This window comes from Cydia strobilella, chromosome 1, assembly GCF_947568885.1.
Source record: "Cydia strobilella chromosome 1, ilCydStro3.1, whole genome shotgun sequence".
In the NCBI taxonomy this organism is placed as follows: Eukaryota; Metazoa; Arthropoda; class Insecta; order Lepidoptera; family Tortricidae; genus Cydia; species Cydia strobilella.
The window spans coordinates 7091510-7113201 of NC_086041.1; the positions used below are offsets into that span (position 1 = coordinate 7091510).

Genomic DNA, 21692 nt, shown 5'->3' on the forward strand with positions numbered 1-21692 from the left:
CGATTACGGCGCGGACTCGGAACATTAAACAAATGACGTGCGACAGTCGCATGCCTCATGCCTCGAATGTCGGCCCTAATCGCTAAGCGAGTGGACTCAGTATAAAAATATACATTAATACGAAGCTAAATTTAAATACACACTTATTAAATCTTTACACAAAAAAAAACCGGCCAAGTGCGAGTCGGACTCGCGCACCGAGGGTCCCGCCTTTTTAGTATTTGTTGTTTGTTGTTATAGCGGCAACAGAAATACATCATCTGTGAAAATTTCAACATTTGTTTAGCTATCGCGGTTCATGAGATACAGCCTGGTGACGGACAGACGGACGGACAGACGGACAGACGGACAGCGGAGTCTTAGTAATAGGGTTCCGTGTTTACCCTTTAGGTATGGAACCCTAAAAAGCAATTTAATAATGAATATGAAAACGCCCATTTACAGTATCCACATCGTCGGATGATTTCTTTCCTGCTTCAAATTGACAATGACGACGATGAGTGATTTTTTCCATACTTTATAATGCAATAATGCAAGAAGACTGCAGATACACGACAAAAAAGATCTATATAAGAATAGCTCAATAGCTGTAAATCGTGCTGTTTTCGAAAGTGTTGATAAAATTAATTCGGGCTTCCATAATTACAAAAGTTAATCTACATAAGCACAGGTATACTTTGTGTATGTTCCGCCTTTTTTAGACTTACTTTGCACGCTCCAGTTCTGCATAAACCTCATAGTTATGATCGGGTCATATCTTTTTATTTTATAAAACAAATATCCTTATTATAAACTGAAATAGATGTCATACATTAAAGAAAAAGTGACGCAGCTCCTCCAGTGGTGAAGGCCGGATTCGAACCGGCGTCTTTAGCAATCCGGGATAACGCCTTGAACCCCTAGGCCACCCCGCCACGACGGAACCAGTCCCAATTTCTCGACTATATGCCATCTTACTAAGACTAGGCGTCTTTGACCAACTCTAAGGGTGAGCAGTACGCGCTTGCACCTATACGTTTTCCTTACGGAATTACGATATAGCAAGAGATTGGTGCTGCCATCTATACACAACTTTGGGAACAAATCAAATTACACACACAAACACAAATAAAAAATATTTAATAAAATAATTTGATTTGTTCCCAAAGCACTTACTAAAAGCTCTAGAGATAAGAGTTTCACGAGAAATAAGAGAAAATATAAAAGGTCAAAGACCAAAATAAGTATTAATCGAAGCAATATAAAATAAAAGACTCCTTCAGGTAATCTGAAGGACCAAGCTGCCGGTACGATATAATATTTGTAAAAGTCGATATTTATAAGTGTACCGAATTTTAGGAACAGGACATATTAATAATAAGGAATTGCAAAAGTACCTATTAGAGTATAACCTACGTTTAATAAACTCTCTGCACGGCAAAAAAAGTTTTTAATTAGCTACCTACAATATAATAAAACATCCTGACCCTCAAATAATTATCCTTGAATTTCGCGGTTTTATCCGAATTCTCAATAGTACAACGCGTAATGCCTCCTCTACACTATCGGCAATGATCGTTGATAGTATCATCGTCTATCATCAGCAAGATCATCGTGCAAGCATCCACATGATCACCTGTACAACGCAACCACACGGCGATTCCCTTTTGATGCGTGCCCAAAAAAACCGACAACTCATGGGTCGCAGGCGATCATGGCGATGATAGACGATGACTGGCTGGGACTGCCGAGTATGTCCTCTTACACTATCGTCCCCGCCAGTCATCGTCTATCATCGCCGATAGTGTACAGGAGCCATAAGAATGTAGATACAAAAGAGAATTAATTACACAAAAGATTTATGATAGGTAATAAACAGTGAGAACGGATTCCAAGGCCGGCTTGCGGGTGCAGATCCGGATCCCACAATCATTAATCATTCAAGGTCTCAAATAAATCTCACAGAATGTATAGGTAGCAAAAGGATATATTTTTCAGGCACTACATCCTTTTATTAACACAACGAGTGCCGGGAACCCCATCGGCGCGTCGCTTCCCTCTACAAAGCGGGAAAACGCTGGGATCGGCTCGAGCACTATACATAATTTATATAGAGATTTTGTTCATAACTTTTGGTATATAGCAATTCAAACTCTCGCGTTTAATACACATGATCATTATTGTCATTAACGGATCTAACACGATTAAATTTCATTATTTTACCTTTAAAAAAATGATGAATCATAATGGTAATATATGGTATGGTATAACAAACATAGAAAAATTACAAAGAACTCAAACTAATAGAAACATTATTTAATTATGATTATTTCACACCTACAACTAAAATATATAGCGATACTAAAACACTTACACTAAAACAAAATCATGTTTATAAAACCTGTGTCTTAATTTATAAAATTATAAATAAACAAGTACACTCACAGATAACACTCTTAACTAACAGCGAAAAAGGCCCACGGGACAGCCGACGCTCAAATAACTCAGCCTTATCAAAAGCGCGAACAAATCGGTTTGGTCAGAAAAATTTTACTCGGGAAGGACTGAAGCTCTACAATAGTTTACCAATTGAAATACGTAACTCAGCATCATTGAAAAAAAGGCTTAAGTGTCATATTTTCAACACTATATTAATATAGAATATTACTTTTCCTTAGGATAATAACCAGGGACCGGCCCGCTATCCCTTATCGGGGTTTTATAAGGGTATTGCATAAGGCTTAACTCACCATACCCTTTGCCAGACGAAACCCTTTGTTTTGGTTTTAAAAACCCTTATATAAAGCTACCACATTTGAGTAATCGGTAACCCAAATACCCTTACAAAACCCTTATCATTCGCTCACCAACACCTTGCATATTGCTTATAAGGGTTAGCCTTATAAAGGGCTTCCCTTTTAGCATCTAAGCGTGCTAATTTAAGTCGTCTACCTTGTTCATAAAGCACACATTACTTCGAATCCGAGCGATCGTCGGCGGCGACGGCGGCGTTCTTTGACTAGGCACGTATTTTCTTTCCTTTTCATACACTACCGTAGATATATACTAATCCTGTCTCTTTCACGCAAAGGGAAACCTTTATAAAAAGCGCTTAAAGATAAGGGTAACCCTTATTAAGAGCTAGCCTTATTTTTGGTTAGCTTTTCGGTAAGGGTTAGTCAAAGGTAAGGGTATGAATGGGCTTGCAGTTCAAAAGGGAAAGTCTTTCAATGTGTTAGCCGTGTTTAAGTGTTGCCCATTGAAAGGGTTTTATCGCGGAAAGGGTTGTCCGGTCCCTTTAATAACACGCCAGCTTGCGACCCCGCTGTTAGTAATTGGCTACTGTATTTTATGGGCGCCTGCAACTCTAGAGGTGTCGAATGCGCGTTGTCATTCTTTCTTTTAAAAAACCTATACTATAGGTATAATAACAACATGTTAATTTATGCATGCATAATTTATTAACAACTTTTTTATATAAATCTTTCTCATTTAAGTGAAGTTTTGATATATCTTCTTGAGAATAAAGATTCTTAAACCTGAAATTTAATCGCGTTAGACCCGTTAAAGACATTAACTTTTGGTATATCAAAACTCAGCGTGAGACTCCTAATTCTCCTAAATGATAATTTGATTTCAATTTAGAGTTAGATAAGTCTGCAGCTATTTTGATAGCCCAGACTGTGCAAGGGTTATTTTAAACGTCAAACTTCTATGAAATTATGACTTATAAATAACACTTGCACAGTCTGTGCTATCAAAATCGTTGCAGAGTTATCTTGGTTTAACTCTATGCTAACACAAGCATATATAAAAATATGAAAAAATATATACCAACTAGGGAACCTTTACGAGACCGAACTGCGCTTTAAATGACTTCTTTTCAAAGACTAATTATTCTACAATCAAGGTCGTAATAGTCACGCTTGGCATTTTTGCAAGATGTATTAATATTGATTCAAATTATAAGTTATTCATAATGTGCCTAACATTTTTTATTACAGCAGTTTTATACTTGTTTAGACTCCAATATCTATAGACAAAAGTCCAGTCAGGCGTATAAAATAAACGTTATTTATTTCTTCAAATTTCAAGATGTCAAATTAAACAATACAATTGTCAAGATAAGGCGTTGAAGTAGTTTCATTGAAATTTGAATTCAATATCAGTTAATTTCAATATAAGAACACAGATCCAATTTGCAAGCCATCACGAGAGCAGCACAAAAGCTGACATAACCACGAGTCAACTCTCATCGGAGATGATTAGATTTACGGAACCACGGCTTCGTCCTGGATTCAACCAATCGTGGCGAGCTAATGACATATAGGAGGCCGAATTTAGTCCAATCGACGAAGACATATTTCTTATGTTTTTTTTTACATTATTATGTAAATATAGTCTTTTAGTATTGTCTAACGTAGATAAACTACAGGGGGCTGTTTCTGTATCGACGATTTGATATTATGGTTTTCATATCATGTTCAATAAGTGCGAGCTAAATGCCTTATGAGACGACTCCTGTTTGCATTTCGCAAGCACCAATCAGCGTGACCCGCTAACGCTGATTGGTGCTCGCTGTCAAGGTCGTGTCAAAATAAGATGAAGACAATATCAAATTGTTATAACAGAATCGGCCTCCGAGTATACCCACTATATCACACGGGTTACTGTAATACTTTTTCAAATAGCATTAAAACGTTAATAGGTACTACGCGTGGCTTACATTTGTGCCAGACATGCGCTTCAAGCGGTAAGCTTAAGTAAATAAAGAACACTTGTATGATACACTCTAGCACAATAGAAACTGATCACTTCGTATTAAATTTAGAAAATGAGCCGTTTTAATTGCTCTTTAAAGTACTTGGTCTCAGATATTTTTATTTATTTAATACCTACTGATATCACAAACGGTGAAAAACAAAGCGACCAGATTTGTGTGCCGGCAGCCGACAATAAGTGTTATAGTTGTTGATCTAGATTTTGTATAGTTATCACTTACCTCAGTGGTAATTTTTTTTTTAATATAAATAAATAGACAAAAACCCGTCACCCGTGAACATGATGCATATAACATGCATCGGGAGCTCATAAATAATACAAAAGGTAATCACGGTCTATATCCCGGTCAATATAAGTCTAGTGAAGCTAACCGTGAATCATCCGTGAATTCAAAACTCTAAATAGACAAAGATTAAATTCAGGGCAGAATTCTAGTTAAGGTACTGTACGTTCTTCTTATAAAAAGCACTGTGATACTGTGAGCATTGTAAACGTACATAACATATGTACATCTTCGTTGAGTGGAGTACCTACCTCGTATTTGTCAAAACAATTTTGAATGCTGTTTGGATTGCTAACTACGTCCGTATAACATTTGATTGAAGGCTTGAATTGTCCTTCTAACTTTGTGGCAGCGACAATCCGATATCGTGTTGACTACATATATTGCTACACTAGTATTCGCTACATATATTCGCAAATTCTGTGTAACCTTTTACTAATCTGCTGAACTTAAGTCATGATAGGTACTTTTTCGTGCTATATATAAAGATATGTTTAATAAAAATGGAAAGTATAGGTATAGACTAAGAGAAGGAAGGGTTCTGGAAATGTCCGATGAAGTGAAATATCTAGGTTTAACACTAGATAAAGAACTGAACTGGAAAAAGCATGTCGGAACTACCATAACCAAGGCACTGAGGGTGTTTGGAATGTGTAGAACGGCATATGGCAAAACGTGGGGTTTAAACCCAAAGGTACTGAGATGGATCTATACCATGATGGTAAGACCTATCATTCTGTACGGATGCCTGGCATGGTGGCCAAGGACACTAAAGAGCACATGCAGGGATGCCCTTACGAAAATACAAAGAACGGCGTGCATGGCTATTACTGGCGCGTTTAGAACGACGCCAACAGCGGCGATGGAGGTACTACTAGACCTCCCGCCGCTGCACCTAGTGATACAATCTGAGGCGCGGAAATCGTTACACAGGCTGGCTTTGACAGGCCTCTGGAGCGATAACAAGCCAAAGACTAAACACACAAACATGGAATGTGACAATTTCATGAAAAGGATTACGAATATGGGCTGCGATAAGATGCAACCCAAGTTTGTGTTCCGTAAGAATTTTAATGTTAAAGTTCCAACAAGGGCTGAATGGACCGAAGGTCTTGAAGCACCAATGTCTGATGAAAATGACATCATATGGTACACAGACGGGTCCAAGACAGATTCTGGTACTGGGGCAGGCATTTATGCAAATGACTTTAGTAGTAGCATAAGCATGGGCAATTACGCCACTGTCTTCCAAGCCGAGACATACGCTATAATTGCCTGTGCACATGAGAATATAGTTAGGCAAACCCAAGGGAAGAATATCTATATTCTCAGCGACAGTCAAGCTGCACTCAAAGCGCTTAAGGCACCTAGAGTGGACTCTAGACTGGTATACAATGGCATCCAAGCTCTGAACAAGCTTGGAAGGCAAAACAAAGTGCAACTGGTGTGGATCCCAGGGCACGAGGGATTCATGGGCAATGAAAATGCAGATGAACTTGCCAGAGCCGGATCTGCAAACAACCTTATAGGTCCGGAACCATTCGTGGGGCTCTCACAGGGAACCATCACAACGGCTATCAAAGACCTTACTAAGACCAAACACCAGGAAGAATGGGACAGTCTGACGGGTCTAAAGCACTCAAAGCTCTTTATACAAGGGGTAGACTCTGGTTGGAGCAAAAAGCTTTGGAAACTTAGCAAACGGCAACTCCAAATAATAACGGGGGTGTTTACTGGCCATTACGGGGTCAAGGGAATCCTGACCAAGATGGGGCACGCTGACAACACCGATTGTCGTATGTGTGGCGAAGAGGAAGAGACAATAGAACACCTTATGTGTGAATGTCACGCCCTCGCCAGACAAAGAATGAAGGACTTTGGAACAGGCTACCTGGTACCAAAGGAATTCAAAAAGCTACCCATAAGGTCCATCATCCGGCATATGGAGATGGTGGGGAAGGCTCTTGAGTAGCGGACGGATCTTTCCTAGGGGGTAACTGCACAAAAGATCCCTATGGGTCGAAGTGTATCCGTAAGGGCCCCCGAAACCATAAGATAAGATAAGATATAGACTAAGAGAAGAAACTGTAACAATATTTTACGTATGACCGTTTGTTTCATATTTAAATAAATAAAATAAATAAATAAAATAAAAACTAGTGCTTAATGGTACCTTGGAATGTAGATTATATATAGGTATTTTTCACAACAGAGAGTTGCAAAAATTTCATGCGATTTAGTCATTAGGAAAAGCAATTTATTTATTTCCATTATAAGGGGAACCCTACAGGCCTCAGGCCTACATGTATTGATTGATTACGATTGATGATAATTTTTGTGTGGGCTAAACAGCATTGAGGTTCCACATTTTCGGCGAAGTTAAATAAAGGCTGGGAAAAAGACCTGTAAAAAAAATACTTTTGTCCTTTTTAATGTTATCGTCTTATCAAGTTGGTTGCTAAAATGTGTGATTACCTTTGTTAGTAATTATTTAGGTATAATGAAGAATACACAAGGACTTTTTAATTGATTGAGGAAGTAGGATAATGTTTTTTGAATGTACATAATTTCAGGATAGATTATCAAGAGCTAACACCAATTAAGTATGTACATATATGGAAATATAGATCTCGTGATTAATCTAGCAAATCTACTAGTATGTTTTTTTTACCATTCACTAGGTATATGTAATACTATCTTCTGCCCGCGACTTTGCCTGCGTGGGATAATGATGATCATGATTATGATTGATAAAAAATATCCTATGCCCTTCCTCGGGCCTCAAACCTTCTCCATACCAAATTTCATCTAAACATTTCAGCGGTTTAAGCGTGAAGAGGTAACAGACAGACAGAGTCGAACTACATGAGAATGATAAAGCTATTCATGTTAGAGTTTTGAATGATTCACGGTTAGTTTCACTAGACTTATATTGACCGGGATATAGACCGTGATTACCTTTTGTATTATTTATGAGCTCCCGATATTTCGACGCAGTTACATGCATCTTGTTCACGGGTGACTGAAGATAGCGGGTGGGTGTCAAAGTTGTGTAGGCAGCGCTCGGTCTACCCTCATTCTTGCGCGTCGGCTGCGTTCGCTTTCAACATTACCATCGGTCGCATTCACACTTGTTGGTCTGGTCGCGTTCACACTCGTTGGTCTGTCCAAACACACTACACTCACGGTGTCACTACGCGTGTTTGATTCGGATATCACTGGTTTTTTGTGTAGTGTGTTTGGACAGACCAACGAGTGTGAACGCGACCGGACCAACAAGTGTGAATGCGACCGATGGTAACGTTGAATGCGAACGCAGCCGACGCGCAAGAATGAGGGTAGACCGAGCGCTGTCTACACAACTTTGACACCCACCCGCTATCTTCAGTCACCCGTGAACATGATGCATGTAACTGCGTCGAAATATCGGGAGCTCATAAATAATGCAAAAGGTAATCACGGTCTATATCCCGGTCAATATAAGGCTAGCTATTCATGTATCTCTGACTTTAAAATTATTAATTACTTAATTAGCTAGTCTGATTTTTTATTTTTCAGATATAAGTGGTCGAGCCAGCAGTAGCATGTCTACCTACAATTTGTATAAGCCAGGTAAGTACAACAAAATTTACCTAAAAGTCCTAACGGCATTGTTACGTAAATTTTAAATCAGATCCACTTGACAACATACACCTCTATTCATAATATAGGTAATGTAAATCCTGCACTCAGTGGTGTAAACGCAGTAGCTTGCCTTTATTTATAGTCAGTTACATTACGGTAAAAGAACAAAATAATTCGTAGGTAGTCGTTTATGACCTCATAGAGTCATTAATACGAACCGCATTGGGTAACACTGCACTTATTTTGGCATCACACGGAAGTTTCACCACGCAAGCTGACCGTATGTATGCAAGTGGCATCGTTGCAAAAAGGCAAATTACACGCCGGACTGATTGTCGCAGAAATTAAATTACTCGTGAACGAGTTGCTCAATTCATAGATTAAAACTGATTTGAATTCTCAATATGGGTCAGGTAGCAGTTTTATTACTACAGCACGCCTGGTAACTCCCTGAGGGCTGATTTAAAATAAACAAGAGTTATGTAGTCGTGCATCTACTTGTAATTGGAATTGGCAATACAGGAATGGATAATGTCATATCAGAAGCTCGTTTTAAATGCAATTTATATTTTAGTTATTTTCAGTGTAGCTACTAATTTTATCCTGGCTGTTATTACGTCCCATTAACCATCCCTGTCATTTCCCATTGCCTATCATTTCGTAGTATTTTTTTTTTATATGTTTGTACAATAATGGCTCGATACTTGGCGTACTGTGGTTATACTATACTAGGGTCCAACATGGAAAATGGAGATTACCATCAGGAGCCTTAGCAGACAGCGGATGCAACGCCGAATAAGAAAAAGAAGCTGTTATATTTCGAGCCGCTTGATATGTTGCCGACTACACGCGACTAATTACAAAAAACGGGTCAAGTGCGAGTTCGTTTAAATCGTGCACCGAGAGTTCTGTAGAAACCTTACATTTTGTAACTATAATCACGAAAGACTTTTACCAGAATCATAAGTAATAAGCTATATAAGTTTTTGACGACCGGTCTGGCCTAGTGGGTAGTGACCCTGCCTGTGAAGCCGATGGTCCTGGGTTCGAATCCCGGTAAGGGCATTTATTTGTGTAATTAGCACAGATATTTTTTCCTGAGTCATGGGTGTTTTCTATGTATTTAAGTATTTATATATTATATATATATATCGTTGTCTGAGTACCCATAACACAAGCCTCCTTGGGCTTACCGTGGGACTTAGTCAATATGTGTACGAATGTCCTATAAAATTTATTTATTTATTTATAAGCGTAATTATGTATCATCAAATTGGCTAACTAATTTGCGCGACCTGTATGTTTGTTAGTTTGTCTGGGATAATTCTTTATAATGTGAACCGATTTCAACAATTTTTATTTTATTTGAAGGTGGTTTTAATGTAATCTCATAGATATTTCAAGTATAATAAACACTCGCAAAGGGGCTTAAATTGCAAATTAAATTACAAAATGTTTTTTGATAATTATAAAAAATATATTCAAGATAGAATCATTTAGAATCATTTAGAATCATTTAGAATCATTTATTCATCAATTGTGCATTACAGGTAATGAATACAGGTGTTATAAACAGTTTGTTCTCTGTAATATGATAGAGGTGTGATTATATTTTTCCTGTAATATTTATGATAATGTTATTATTGTGTAAAAATTTCATAATTTTTGGTTGGTAAACTTTGGAGATAAGGGGGGGATTGGTATTTTTTTTAACATTTCCCTTCATAAGGCAATTTTTTTAACAAAAAAATGTTTTGTAATATTCAGTTTGAGCTCTTTCAAATGATATCCCACTCGATCTAGCAACTAGACTTTTTAATTTTGCCCCCTCTTTACCTTGGGTATTTTCCATAATTAATAAAAAAAAATATTGAAGGTTAGCATTCTTCATGACTATTCCAAATTTTAAATCAAAAGCTTAAGTAGTTCTCGAGATATTTAGCTATATGACAGACAGACGGACGGACGGACAGAGTCGCACCATAAGGGTTCCTTTGTACCTTTTTGGTACGGAACCCTCTACTACTCTACTAAAATATCAGGAAATACTTTATGTTTTTATTTATTTCAAATAAGGAAATCATAATAAAAAAAACTTAATGCTGTGAGGTGAACTATTATATACCTATTTAACACAGCAAAAAAGTTGTTTCATAAAAAACTTCTCTTACTTGCAACCGATGCGTTTTAAATCAATCTAGGTACCTACAAAGGTTCAAAAGTTCCGACTAATAGCTAGTAATTACCGGCTAGGTCACGCTCATTAGCATGGCGGGCGCATCTCTGGAGAAACTCGGAGAAATACCGCCAAGGCCTTATCACGGCTCAAAAACCCTACAAACGTACGCATTTCAAGATCGCCATCTCGGTTTTCACTAGAAAATTATACGTGTGAGTGGAATAATTTAAATGTCACAATATATTTTCATTTTATGTCTTTCACTTTAATGTCAACAATCTTAGTTTCTTAACTAAGTGTCGAAAATCTTGTGTGTTCTTATGTATCTTTATATATTAGGGCATTTGTACCCGGTGTGCGTTGAAAGCAGGAAAAAGCTCAATTTTAAAAACATTACCTATTTTGATTTATACTGATTTAGGTATTACACGAGGTACCTTGTCAAAATAGTATGTAGTGTTAAGTGTCCTATTAGTAATTAAATTATAGATAACTTAAAACAGTCGTCCCTTACGCATATTTTGTGATACAAGTGTTCGTACCACCGGTCAATCAGCTTGTGAAAAAGGTCGACCTTGTGTACACTGTTCGCCATAGATGTATGTGAAAATTTGATTTTGTGTAGTTCACCTTCATAAGGTTCCGTTGTTGCCTTTGTTGCGAAACAAAGCACTAACCAACAGCCGAGTTGCCCTTGTTTTGCGTTACGTACCTACCACTGACGAATCTTAAGATCTAAATGGCTTTAAGAGGGAACGGAAATTATATCAATCACGTTTCTTTGATAAAGTCGGCCGCAAAAAATCCACTCACAAATATACCAGGAAGTGATCTAGATATAGGTATCAACAAACATAATATATCTCCAAACCCAGTGGTCAGGTGTAATTGGTCAAATGTATTGGACATAGGACTTTGAATATTGTAGCAGGAACCAACGCCTAGTCTAGACCCGAAGACTCGTTAGTTCGTAATATCCTGTCGCTAGGCGTCGATGCCGCCGCGATGATTACCGAACGCCCGGTATCGGAAAAACATTAATTTACCGATATATTTTCCTGAAAGTCGAGGTTTCGTAATTTTACGTATTAAATATTTATGGCTAGGGAAGTAAAAAGAGTGGAATTAACATTATCTTGTAACAGACACCGTTACCGGCTATTTGTTAGTTAGGTGGAAGCATTTGTATTGTTGGGCATTCATTTCGTTTGTAGATAACTTTAATTAGCATATTTTACATAAATATGTCTAATAAGAACCGATCAGTTTTGCAGCTTTCATTACATTTTATTAGTTCACAAGTTCACGCAAGATAATACTCCATTGGTTACTTGAGACGCTGTTATTATGATACTAGCTTTTGCCCGCGACTTCGTCTGCGTGGAGTTAGTAATTTGGGAAGCTTATTTTTTATCCAATCTGATTTTTATCGATTCTCCATATAAATTTCCACCCCCCCCCCTTTTCACCCCCATAAACGATGATTTCTGAGATAAAAACTACCCTATGTCCTTCCCCGGGACTCAAACTATCTCTATACTATCTCTATACCAAATTTGAGCTTGAAGAGGTAACAAACATACAGACATCATTCTGGAATGCCCTCTTACTAGATACACAGGTCATGTAGACGATTTTAAGATCCTGTCAGATGAAGCAGTCGCGTACCTGGGAAGGGCGAAATTCAAACTAACCATAAGTTTTGTTTTTAAATTATAATCCAGTGATATGTACATATGCCATACGATAAATAACAGACAGACAGACACACTTTCGCATTTATAATATTAGTATGGATTGATGTTTTACTATGTATCAGTATTTTGATATATGTATTGCGCTGGAGCGCTGCCAAACTTCAAGGAAAGATTTCGATGTTGATTCTGGTAATGAAGCTCTTCGTTTGAACTTGTCGCCGGTTTAAGTAAATAGGTACATTTTGAAAGTCTATTTTTGTATCTTAATCTCACTGTTTGATCTATGTGCAAAATTCATTTAAAATAGAATAACGATATTTTAATTTTAATTAATTGTAACCCAGTACTTATTTTCTATTAAAGTAATAGTTCTCCGACCTACAGATTATAAAAATACAACAAATACTAAGCCATGTACAACTAGGTAACTTTCAGGCTTCACGAAAAAAAACAGGATTATGAAAAACATACCCCTTTTATACACCCGCATGCATAGCTGAACGGAGTGATGGGGATTTGCTATTTAAATTAATATTGCTTTCGAAACTACAAAATACATTTACGGTATATCTATATCTCATCAATGTAGTGTCATGCAAGAAACTTATAAAATGTAATATAGGTATTGCTTACCTAGTCTTACATTTTAAGGCACATCAATACACTAATTCCTTTATGTATCTATCTCTATTGTATAATTTAAAAACTCTCCTACGGACCTACGTTACGTGGGAAAACCAAAGTAAATAACCATAATAGTTCCAGGAAACTACCTACATTTCAATTGGCCTACGCCCACAAAAACAAACTCGGAACTAAACGCCACCATTTTCCATAGGATGTAATAAGCATCAATAGGCGTTGGCTAACATCGCAAAAAAAAATGCAGGTTTGCACATAATGCATATATGACCTCCGTCACAATCGGCGAAGGTTCGCATGAGAACCTGAGATATGTCTAGTTATTGTCTGTCTGTATTGTTCAATTCGCACATGAGATAAGGTAACTACTGATATGCGTTCATGTTACGCGTGTTGAGGTAACAAGTTCCTAACTAATGACAATTTGATCTTTGGATAGCTAAATTATTAACGAGCTGCTTCGAAAGTATTTTATGAAGTAATGTTTTAACAATCCAGTTATACGTACCAAATACTTATTCGAAAACAAAGTTATTACAATTCCGGAATATCTTATTACTTCTTCCTATCGATTACTTTTGAAAACATATTGTGTTTCAGGAAACGATCTTTGTTCTGGGAATGTTTCGTTATTTAAATAATTGGGAAAGTTTCTTGTACTTTCCCCAAATAATATATTCATTAGAGTTTCTAAATGAAACAGGAATGTGAGTTCTCTCTTACATTGCAGCTCGATTATAGCTTGATTAATTGAATTTTTGCTGCTTTGTCCCTACACCTACACCTTAATAGATGATGATGATGATAGATTAATTACCCACCCTTTGTGAAATTGATTTTTTATAACAGTACAAAGATATCCATAGCAAAATGACGCCTCTATTCATTATTAATTCTTCTATAGTAAATAATAGTTTATTGTACATTTATATACCTAATAGTGTGTGACACACTAGCAAATTCCCACGCTATTCATAAACGCACTCTTCATTGCTACAAGAGCAACTTGAAATTCAAACAGCACTTAACTTCGCCATAAAAAGACCGAAGCAATAAAAATGATATTTAAAATTCTATGCACATACAAAATTAGAGTTCGCGTGTTTTAACAGCATGTGTCGCGTGTATAATTTGAGAAAAATACTTAATGGACGGCTTGGAAGTTTTTAAGGGTTGCCTAACTTCCATACGTAATATAGGTGGTACCTAATATTATAAGGGTTATACAAGCTACAAGAATCTAAAGTTAAAATTTGTCCCGATTAAGTTTGCGCCACAGTACTTTCTTATTCTGCTCCCGAATTTAAAATTAAGTAAGTGTACCGAAAAAAAAAACTGTAAACTTCAAATGAAAAAAACTGATGCAATTGATACGGATTTTTGGAATTTGGATTACTAGAATATAAAGCTACTTTTAATTTAAATAATTATCAGTTTTTTCTTATTATTAAGTCTGCAGGAGTGAGAAGCTTTTTCCTAGCGCATTCAGTGGCAGCTTTGTCCGGACCATCCCAGCACCTGCTGAAGTTGTTAAAGTTTTTTGGCTGTTTTATCCTTCTCTTTTAATACACTCTTGATTTGAGCCCATGAATAATCGAGAGAACGGCACTGCAGGACGTATGGTGGTCTTACTTTGCTCATCGTCTATTACAAAATGCGACTTTTTGTACGAAGGAAATTGTATGATTTTTGACTTGGCCCAGAAATTAAAAACGCAAGTTTTCGGTAACTTTAGCTATCCTAACTTTTGTACGAATCTATATACTATGTTTCTTTATAGTTCGTTTCACTTAAACCGCATATATGTACCCCAATTTTTCACGATAAATATGACTGCATGCGGGGGCGGGCGCAAATTATATTACCTAACAATCTTTCTGATGGTCATAGGGTCACTTGTCCTAGAGGTCTGCCGCTTCGAGACCTCTGTTCAAGAGACAACGTACAAAATTATTTATTTATATTATAAAATGCACGAAACTTGGAGGTAATTTTAAGTGTATCGAAAGCAGGCATGGAGGATGTTGAAAATTTTCTTGCCATTTGGAAAATATTAAATTTCAGTGATCTCTTCTATTCACCGGTGTAAAGTCGCATGGTGTAAAACCAGAATTATTTATATTGGAATATATAATAGTTTAATAATAGGACTTTTAACTGCGGTTAGAAAGCTGTCGTCATCTTGCTTGGAAATAAAATTACAGCCGTTTGAAATTTACAGTTTTTTTTTCGGTACACCCCTTATAGATATATAGTTGATCGACTATAAAAACATATGGGTATATAGTTGATCTACTATACAAGTTATTCGAAAATCTCTTTTTGCAATCAGAGTTCTTATTGCTGATTTTAATGTGGAATACTTTTTGAATTGATAAAACGCTAACACCAGCTTTTTTGGACTTTACAAGTAATTATGTACTCCACTACCCTAAAGAAGAAAAAAAGAAAAAGAAAGAAGAAGAGGTGTTTGGAAGAGATCGCTCTTCAGCGATAAGACCGCCTGTTGTCTATGATAGTTTGTGCTTAATTTGTATGTCATGTTCTTTTTCATATTGGTGAGCAATAAAGAATTATATGTACACCAATTTGTTTTGCTTTTGATCTTGTTATGATATGATCTTGACACGACTTGACAGTGTATCTCGCTCGCGCGCTATTGTAAAGGTCATATAAAAACAAGATCAAACCCGTAACAAAATAGTTAAGTCAGAATTGGCCTGTAGAAGTAAAATCCAATGAAATAAAATTATTTAATAAAACTAAAAATAAATCATATAATAAGAGATAATAAAATGGCCTACAATGTAGGACCCCCTGTAATTTAGACGGGCTAAGCATAATAAATGAGGGCTAACGCGTATGAATTCGCCGCTAGGGGCGCTAGTGGTAGGTAGGTGGTGGTAGGTGGTTTTTTCCATAGTTCGAAATGTCAAATGTCACTTGTCACTTCAATGACTGACTGCTGTTCTCACAGAACTAGGATGACAAAGAACAACTGTCAGGCTTTAAAAGTGCGACCAAAAATGAAATGCAAGTGTGTGCGTAAATTGTCTATGTGAGATCAAAACCAGTGATGTCAAGTTACAGCATATTAATAATCTATCGGTGTTTGACTGCTTTATCGACTACTCTTTCAATGTTTCTTTTTTATTAAAATAAAATGTCTCAACTATTACTATTATTAGATCCTATTAGCGCCTATATTCAATTTTCTTTTATAGCGGACGCAAAGTAAATAACAAAACTAATAACCGAGTGTACAGTCAGCATCAAAGTGGTCAAATTATGTATATCCTTAGTATATTCTACAGTACCTACATATGGTGCTACTTAAGCAAGCGTTGATAATAGCCATAACATACTACCGCACCGCACCGTTACAGCTTTAAAGCAGGTTTCTCGTCGTATGCGTGTGTGTGGTGCAACGTCGTTAACACAAACAGATGCCAACAGTAGGCGCAAATAGTTGACTTACCACAGAAAATATTAATTTCGCCACAATAAATAATAGTACTACCGTACAGAAAGGAAACTTCCTACAAAACCGAAGTTTGACAGCGGTTCAGGGTCGAATCATGATGTCCCTTTTTAATATATGGCACTATCCCTTTAGGCTATTTAGGGTTGGCAAAATTCAGATCATTATCTTATCTGTGACCACTGTGTGCACGACCGTGCACGCAAAGGGACGTCAAGTTGTGCCAACCCTAATAAGTGCTCGGAGCAATGCTGAGCCGAACAGAGCCGAGTTTGCCCGAAGCTAGGAGTTTCTCACCCCTGAGATCGCGCCTTTTTCTACTGACAAGTTGGATTGGGTGTGTATACGCTGTGTGCAAGTATACGCTGTCTTGTGTTTCCTTGTGTTGGCGGCAAAGTCGTAGAAAAGTGGCTAAAATGTAAGTAAGTACCTACTGTGTTGGAAAGTGAAGTTTAAATTTACCGCTAAACATGTGCACCTTCAAAAAAGGTATTATAACAATCGTTATTATTTTAACTCGGTTATATAGGCTAATATCTTAATGATGTAAAAAATAGTTAAATATATATTGTACCTATTATACCGACAAGTTATCGATACAGTCATATGAACATTTTGTCAAGCCCTAGCGTATAGTAACAGTTTAAGTTTTTACACAAAATATTCGAAATTGTTGACTAATATGATAAAATATTAGCACACAACTGAAGAAAAACTTATAATTAATTGTATAAACCGGCTTTTTACACTTTTTATGCTGTTAATTTGACAAAATATCGTTATGAAAACTTCGCTCGGAATTTCATAATTACCTGTGAAATGAATGTTTGCCTGGGTTATTTCGCCCTGTGATACAACAATCCGGCACACTACACGACACCATCTTCACTACATTACTTTATTGAACGTTTTCTTCCCGATTTCTTTTTATTTTCAAGTTTAAAAAATACGGCAATGCGCTCCGGGTCGTCGAGAGCCTCCCCTGTCACTCAAAAATGGTCACGTTTTCTCATTTGTAGTCTGACTCTTTCGCACTCATGGGATGTTCATATACGTGATGGCTCCCTTTCCCACACTTCAGCTGTCTTTATGCGTAAGCATAAACATTCTAGGTCTGTGGCTGTTCTTTAGTCTTTTGGACCACCATCAACAGAGGCGGCAACTGGTGAGCAAAAAAACGATAGCCCTCATTATAACTTCACTCAACAACATTTTATTGAAATACATAATTTGTAGTAGTAGGTAGTAATCACTTTGTTGTACACAACACAGGTTTACATAAAATTTACAGAAATAGAGGCAAAGGCGAACTGATTCCTACAAGGGGATTTGATGTTGCGAATTCGATGTAGATAACGAGAATGTCGTCATGTAAAAAATAATTAGGATGCCTATCGAAATTCCGATCGTTAAAACAAGTAGGAGATAATCGTATTTGATAGGTACTAAGTCGTACGATTGCACGATTGACCCCGGCGTTACACAATGCGAATACCCTACATAAAATAATGATCACAATCTATTGCGAGATGATCAGGCGGAACTCGTATTTATTTATCATAAAAATGTATGGAAAAATTACCAGATGCATAACAAGAAACAACCACTAAAATTTAAAACTGAAAAAGGAAAAAAGAAACCCTTTATAAATAATATCATAGATACGTGAGGCTGATTTCCAATGGTAAAAAGATCTACTGTTCAACCCAACTCGAAATGCATATTTGGCCATAAAGCATCAGCCCTCTAAAACAACAGCTACTTCAATCCCAAACGAACCATTGATTTCAGGGATATGCATAGGTAGCGGATCTTTCTAACTTTCTATCTAAGCGCCACTTACACCATCCCATGGGTGAATGGTGGAAGTGGCCCAAAGGTTCTTAGACCAACTAGGCCTACTTTGTAAAAAAGATACTAGATAGTAATGTTTATAATTTGTAAGTACATATACATACATAGAGTATTATACAAGTTGTCATTCACTTCTTGGTCAGTTGTGTTACATCGCTGCGTCACTTTGTGTTAGCATATTGAGGAAATGGTGCAAAAAGTCCTACCCGACAACAAATAACGAAATAAATTTCCGGGGCAACTAATACATCCATCGAGGTGTGGATATATATGCCCCATATTTACATTTTATATTGAAACCCCGTTCTGTTAATTCGTAAAAAAATATTTTATTTTATATTAAAATTCTAACTAAAATGCTTTTCTACTCACATATATATCTCATTTTATAACAGAATCGTGAACGCAGTAAGTCAAACTAAATTCGTTTTTATTAAATTGCACGCGAAATGCTATAAAAAGGACTTGACAGTTACCTTATTGCCGTAATTCGCTAAATTACCAGACAAAGTTGAAATTGGAATGGAAAATAGGGAAATTCAAATTTTAATTATGAATATTCATGTACATGCTAACTGCAACGGTAACTGTACTACGGAAGTTAATGAACGGCCAGGTTGCTAGTTTGTGTTCGTGACATTTCAGCTTTAGAATTCTTTATTTATGTACTTAGCTGGTGAAAAGGGCTTTAAAAAAATATTTATATAAATTTAGTAGGTACTCGTAGTACTCGTACCTACAATATTATTTCTGGTACCTACTAAAATATATCTGTATTGATCTTGTAGTTAATGAAGATTGTTAATATGTATGGGTAACTACATTCAATGCGTTAACATTGATATTATTTCATAGTTAGCCTTGACTTAGGTACTAAACTGCATGGAGAAATTATGAATGAATTCATTGACAAAGTCGCCATGCACTTTTGCGGCTGATGGTATATAAATTTATGTTTTTCTACGTTTTTTTTAATTGTTTACCGCAGGTCAAAAAAGCTGTTTCGCTTGACTGAAAAAAGAAAAGAAAAACCATTGAAAGGAAAACTTTTTTAAATTCTGCATTTCACAGGAACTAAAATCTCCTTGAAAACACAGTTTTCCCGCGATCTGACCAAGTTTCCGATGTAGTAACCTACTTTCGATAAACAAATGGGAAAACGTTCTATTTTTAAACGCTCTCAATCGTTTCCTTATCTATAGACAATAGAAAGATTCGCATACATTATGCGTTCACATCGGCCATCGACGCGAAGAGCCATCGTGGTTTACCTTTACGTTTTCTTTAGCATTAGATGTAAATGTAACTTCATAGAACACAGTAAGAATACACTCTTCGTTAAAAAATTTAAATAGCTTCAGATAATGTATAAAAAAAGAGAACAAATAATTTTTACTGAGAATTATAGCTAGTTAAGAAATTTATGTTTGTTGATAATTCGGATGAACATTACTCGATATAATTATTCGTGCGAGTGTTTACGTTGTTAATAAAACATAAGTTTAATAATCTTTCTATTTATATCTTATCACTTTTTTGCAATCAAGTGATAACGTGGAGCCTCTATAAATTCTGCGGTTAGCAAAATGCAAGGTGCAATGATAATGCATCAAAATTTGATTCATATTTAATAAAGGTACCTACTGAATGAGGACACTTAATATTTCCTTAAAAATAAAATAAAGTAGAACAATCTAAGAGCAGATAACATGTGTGTACCTATGTATGTTACTCGTACCGTGGGAAATGAGTATTAGCCGTTTCTACAACCCCGGGCGTTTTCCTCGGTGCACGTGCGTTTATATTATGCGGATAGCAATGACGAGGAAAATCTTTGGCGAGAAAAGTCTGTTGTCAAAACATTTCACACGTATATAAAATCATAAGTAAAAAAAAAACAAAATGTATAAATAAATATTAAATAAATAAATAAATTGACTAAGTCCCACGGTAAGCTCAAGAAGGCTTGTGTTGTGGGTACTTAAACAACGATATACAATATAATATTTATACTTAAATACATAGTAAACATCCATGACTCAGGAACAAATATCTGTGTTCATCACACAAATAGATGCCCTTACCGGGATTCGAACCCAGGACCATCGGCTTCACAGGCAAATAGTTGAGTATTGAGTAGGTGCCTAAATGGTCTAGTAACTATTTAAGCAAAAAATAATTTAAGAAGTTTCAAAAACTAATATTTTTTTTGTTAATTAATTTTAATTATAATGCTATTTTTTATGTTTTTAAGTAAAATGTTAATACTACTTACCGAATATTACAAAAATCTTCGTCTTCATATTTTCAGCTAGCACTATCACAGCTCCAAAAAATAAGTAAAAAATAATTTAAATTTAATTCGTTTTGAATCAGTTCGAAATTCGAACGCGGCGGCGTGATTCGCGCGTCACTGCCGATCCGCGTGTGCGCAGCGCTCGCGCCGGCGCCGGCCGCACGTTCACTTTCTACGTAGTGGGGTCGCCCTACGGGAAGACAAGGGTTTGTTGACATGCTCACAACCAAACAATTGACATGCGCATAACTCGATTATCAGCACGAAAACAAGCGCGATATTAAATAACTTTATGCTTTATACGGAAATCGTGGCACGTGGATATTGTACTAATTCTATTTCCAAGTAAGATCATTGACAGTTTATTCAGTAGGGGGGGGAGGGGCGGTAGGGATAGTAGCGGAATATTGGATATTATTGCTTATTAATTAATTCTGTATTATATTAGTGATTTAGTGAGTGATAGTGTGTAACATGATACCATTGTATTAGTTATTTACAAACAATATTGTATTACTTGTAAGTAGTAGGTACGTATTTACCTATGCTATTCAACGTGATACGAAGTTCTAAATTCTTCTACAGGCCCAGGGGCTACACTTAGAAAAATGAAAACTTCATCTCTGAGCAAAGTACACTCTCTGTACACTAACGCTAGGAAAAATGAAAAGTATATATTTGTTTTTCTACGATACATCATTTTGATGTTGTCAGCATCGCCAGCGTCGAGAGCTTTCAGTAAGACATGGTTATTAATTAGATACCTAACACTAAATTGGGCTCCAAAGCAGCAGTTAAAGGTTGCATAACCAAGATAAGCCATAAATAGATAACAATAGATTGCTAGAATGTAGGTATAACGCCAGGAAATTAGG

The 21692-nt window shown here is 36.4% G+C and overlaps 1 protein-coding gene across 1 annotated transcript in view; it reads right to left on the reverse strand.

Moving 5' to 3' along the window:
- LOC134755851 (transcription factor SPT20 homolog) overlaps positions 1–20957 on the reverse strand; it is a 58561-nt gene extending 37604 nt beyond the window's left edge. The window contains exon 1 of the mRNA XM_063692487.1: positions 20797–20957. Within this exon, the coding sequence (XP_063548557.1) occupies positions 20797–20824 (28 nt within the window). The 5' untranslated portion in view covers positions 20825–20957. The remainder of the gene's footprint in view (positions 1–20796) is intronic.
- Between the last annotated feature and the right edge of the window lie 735 nt (positions 20958–21692).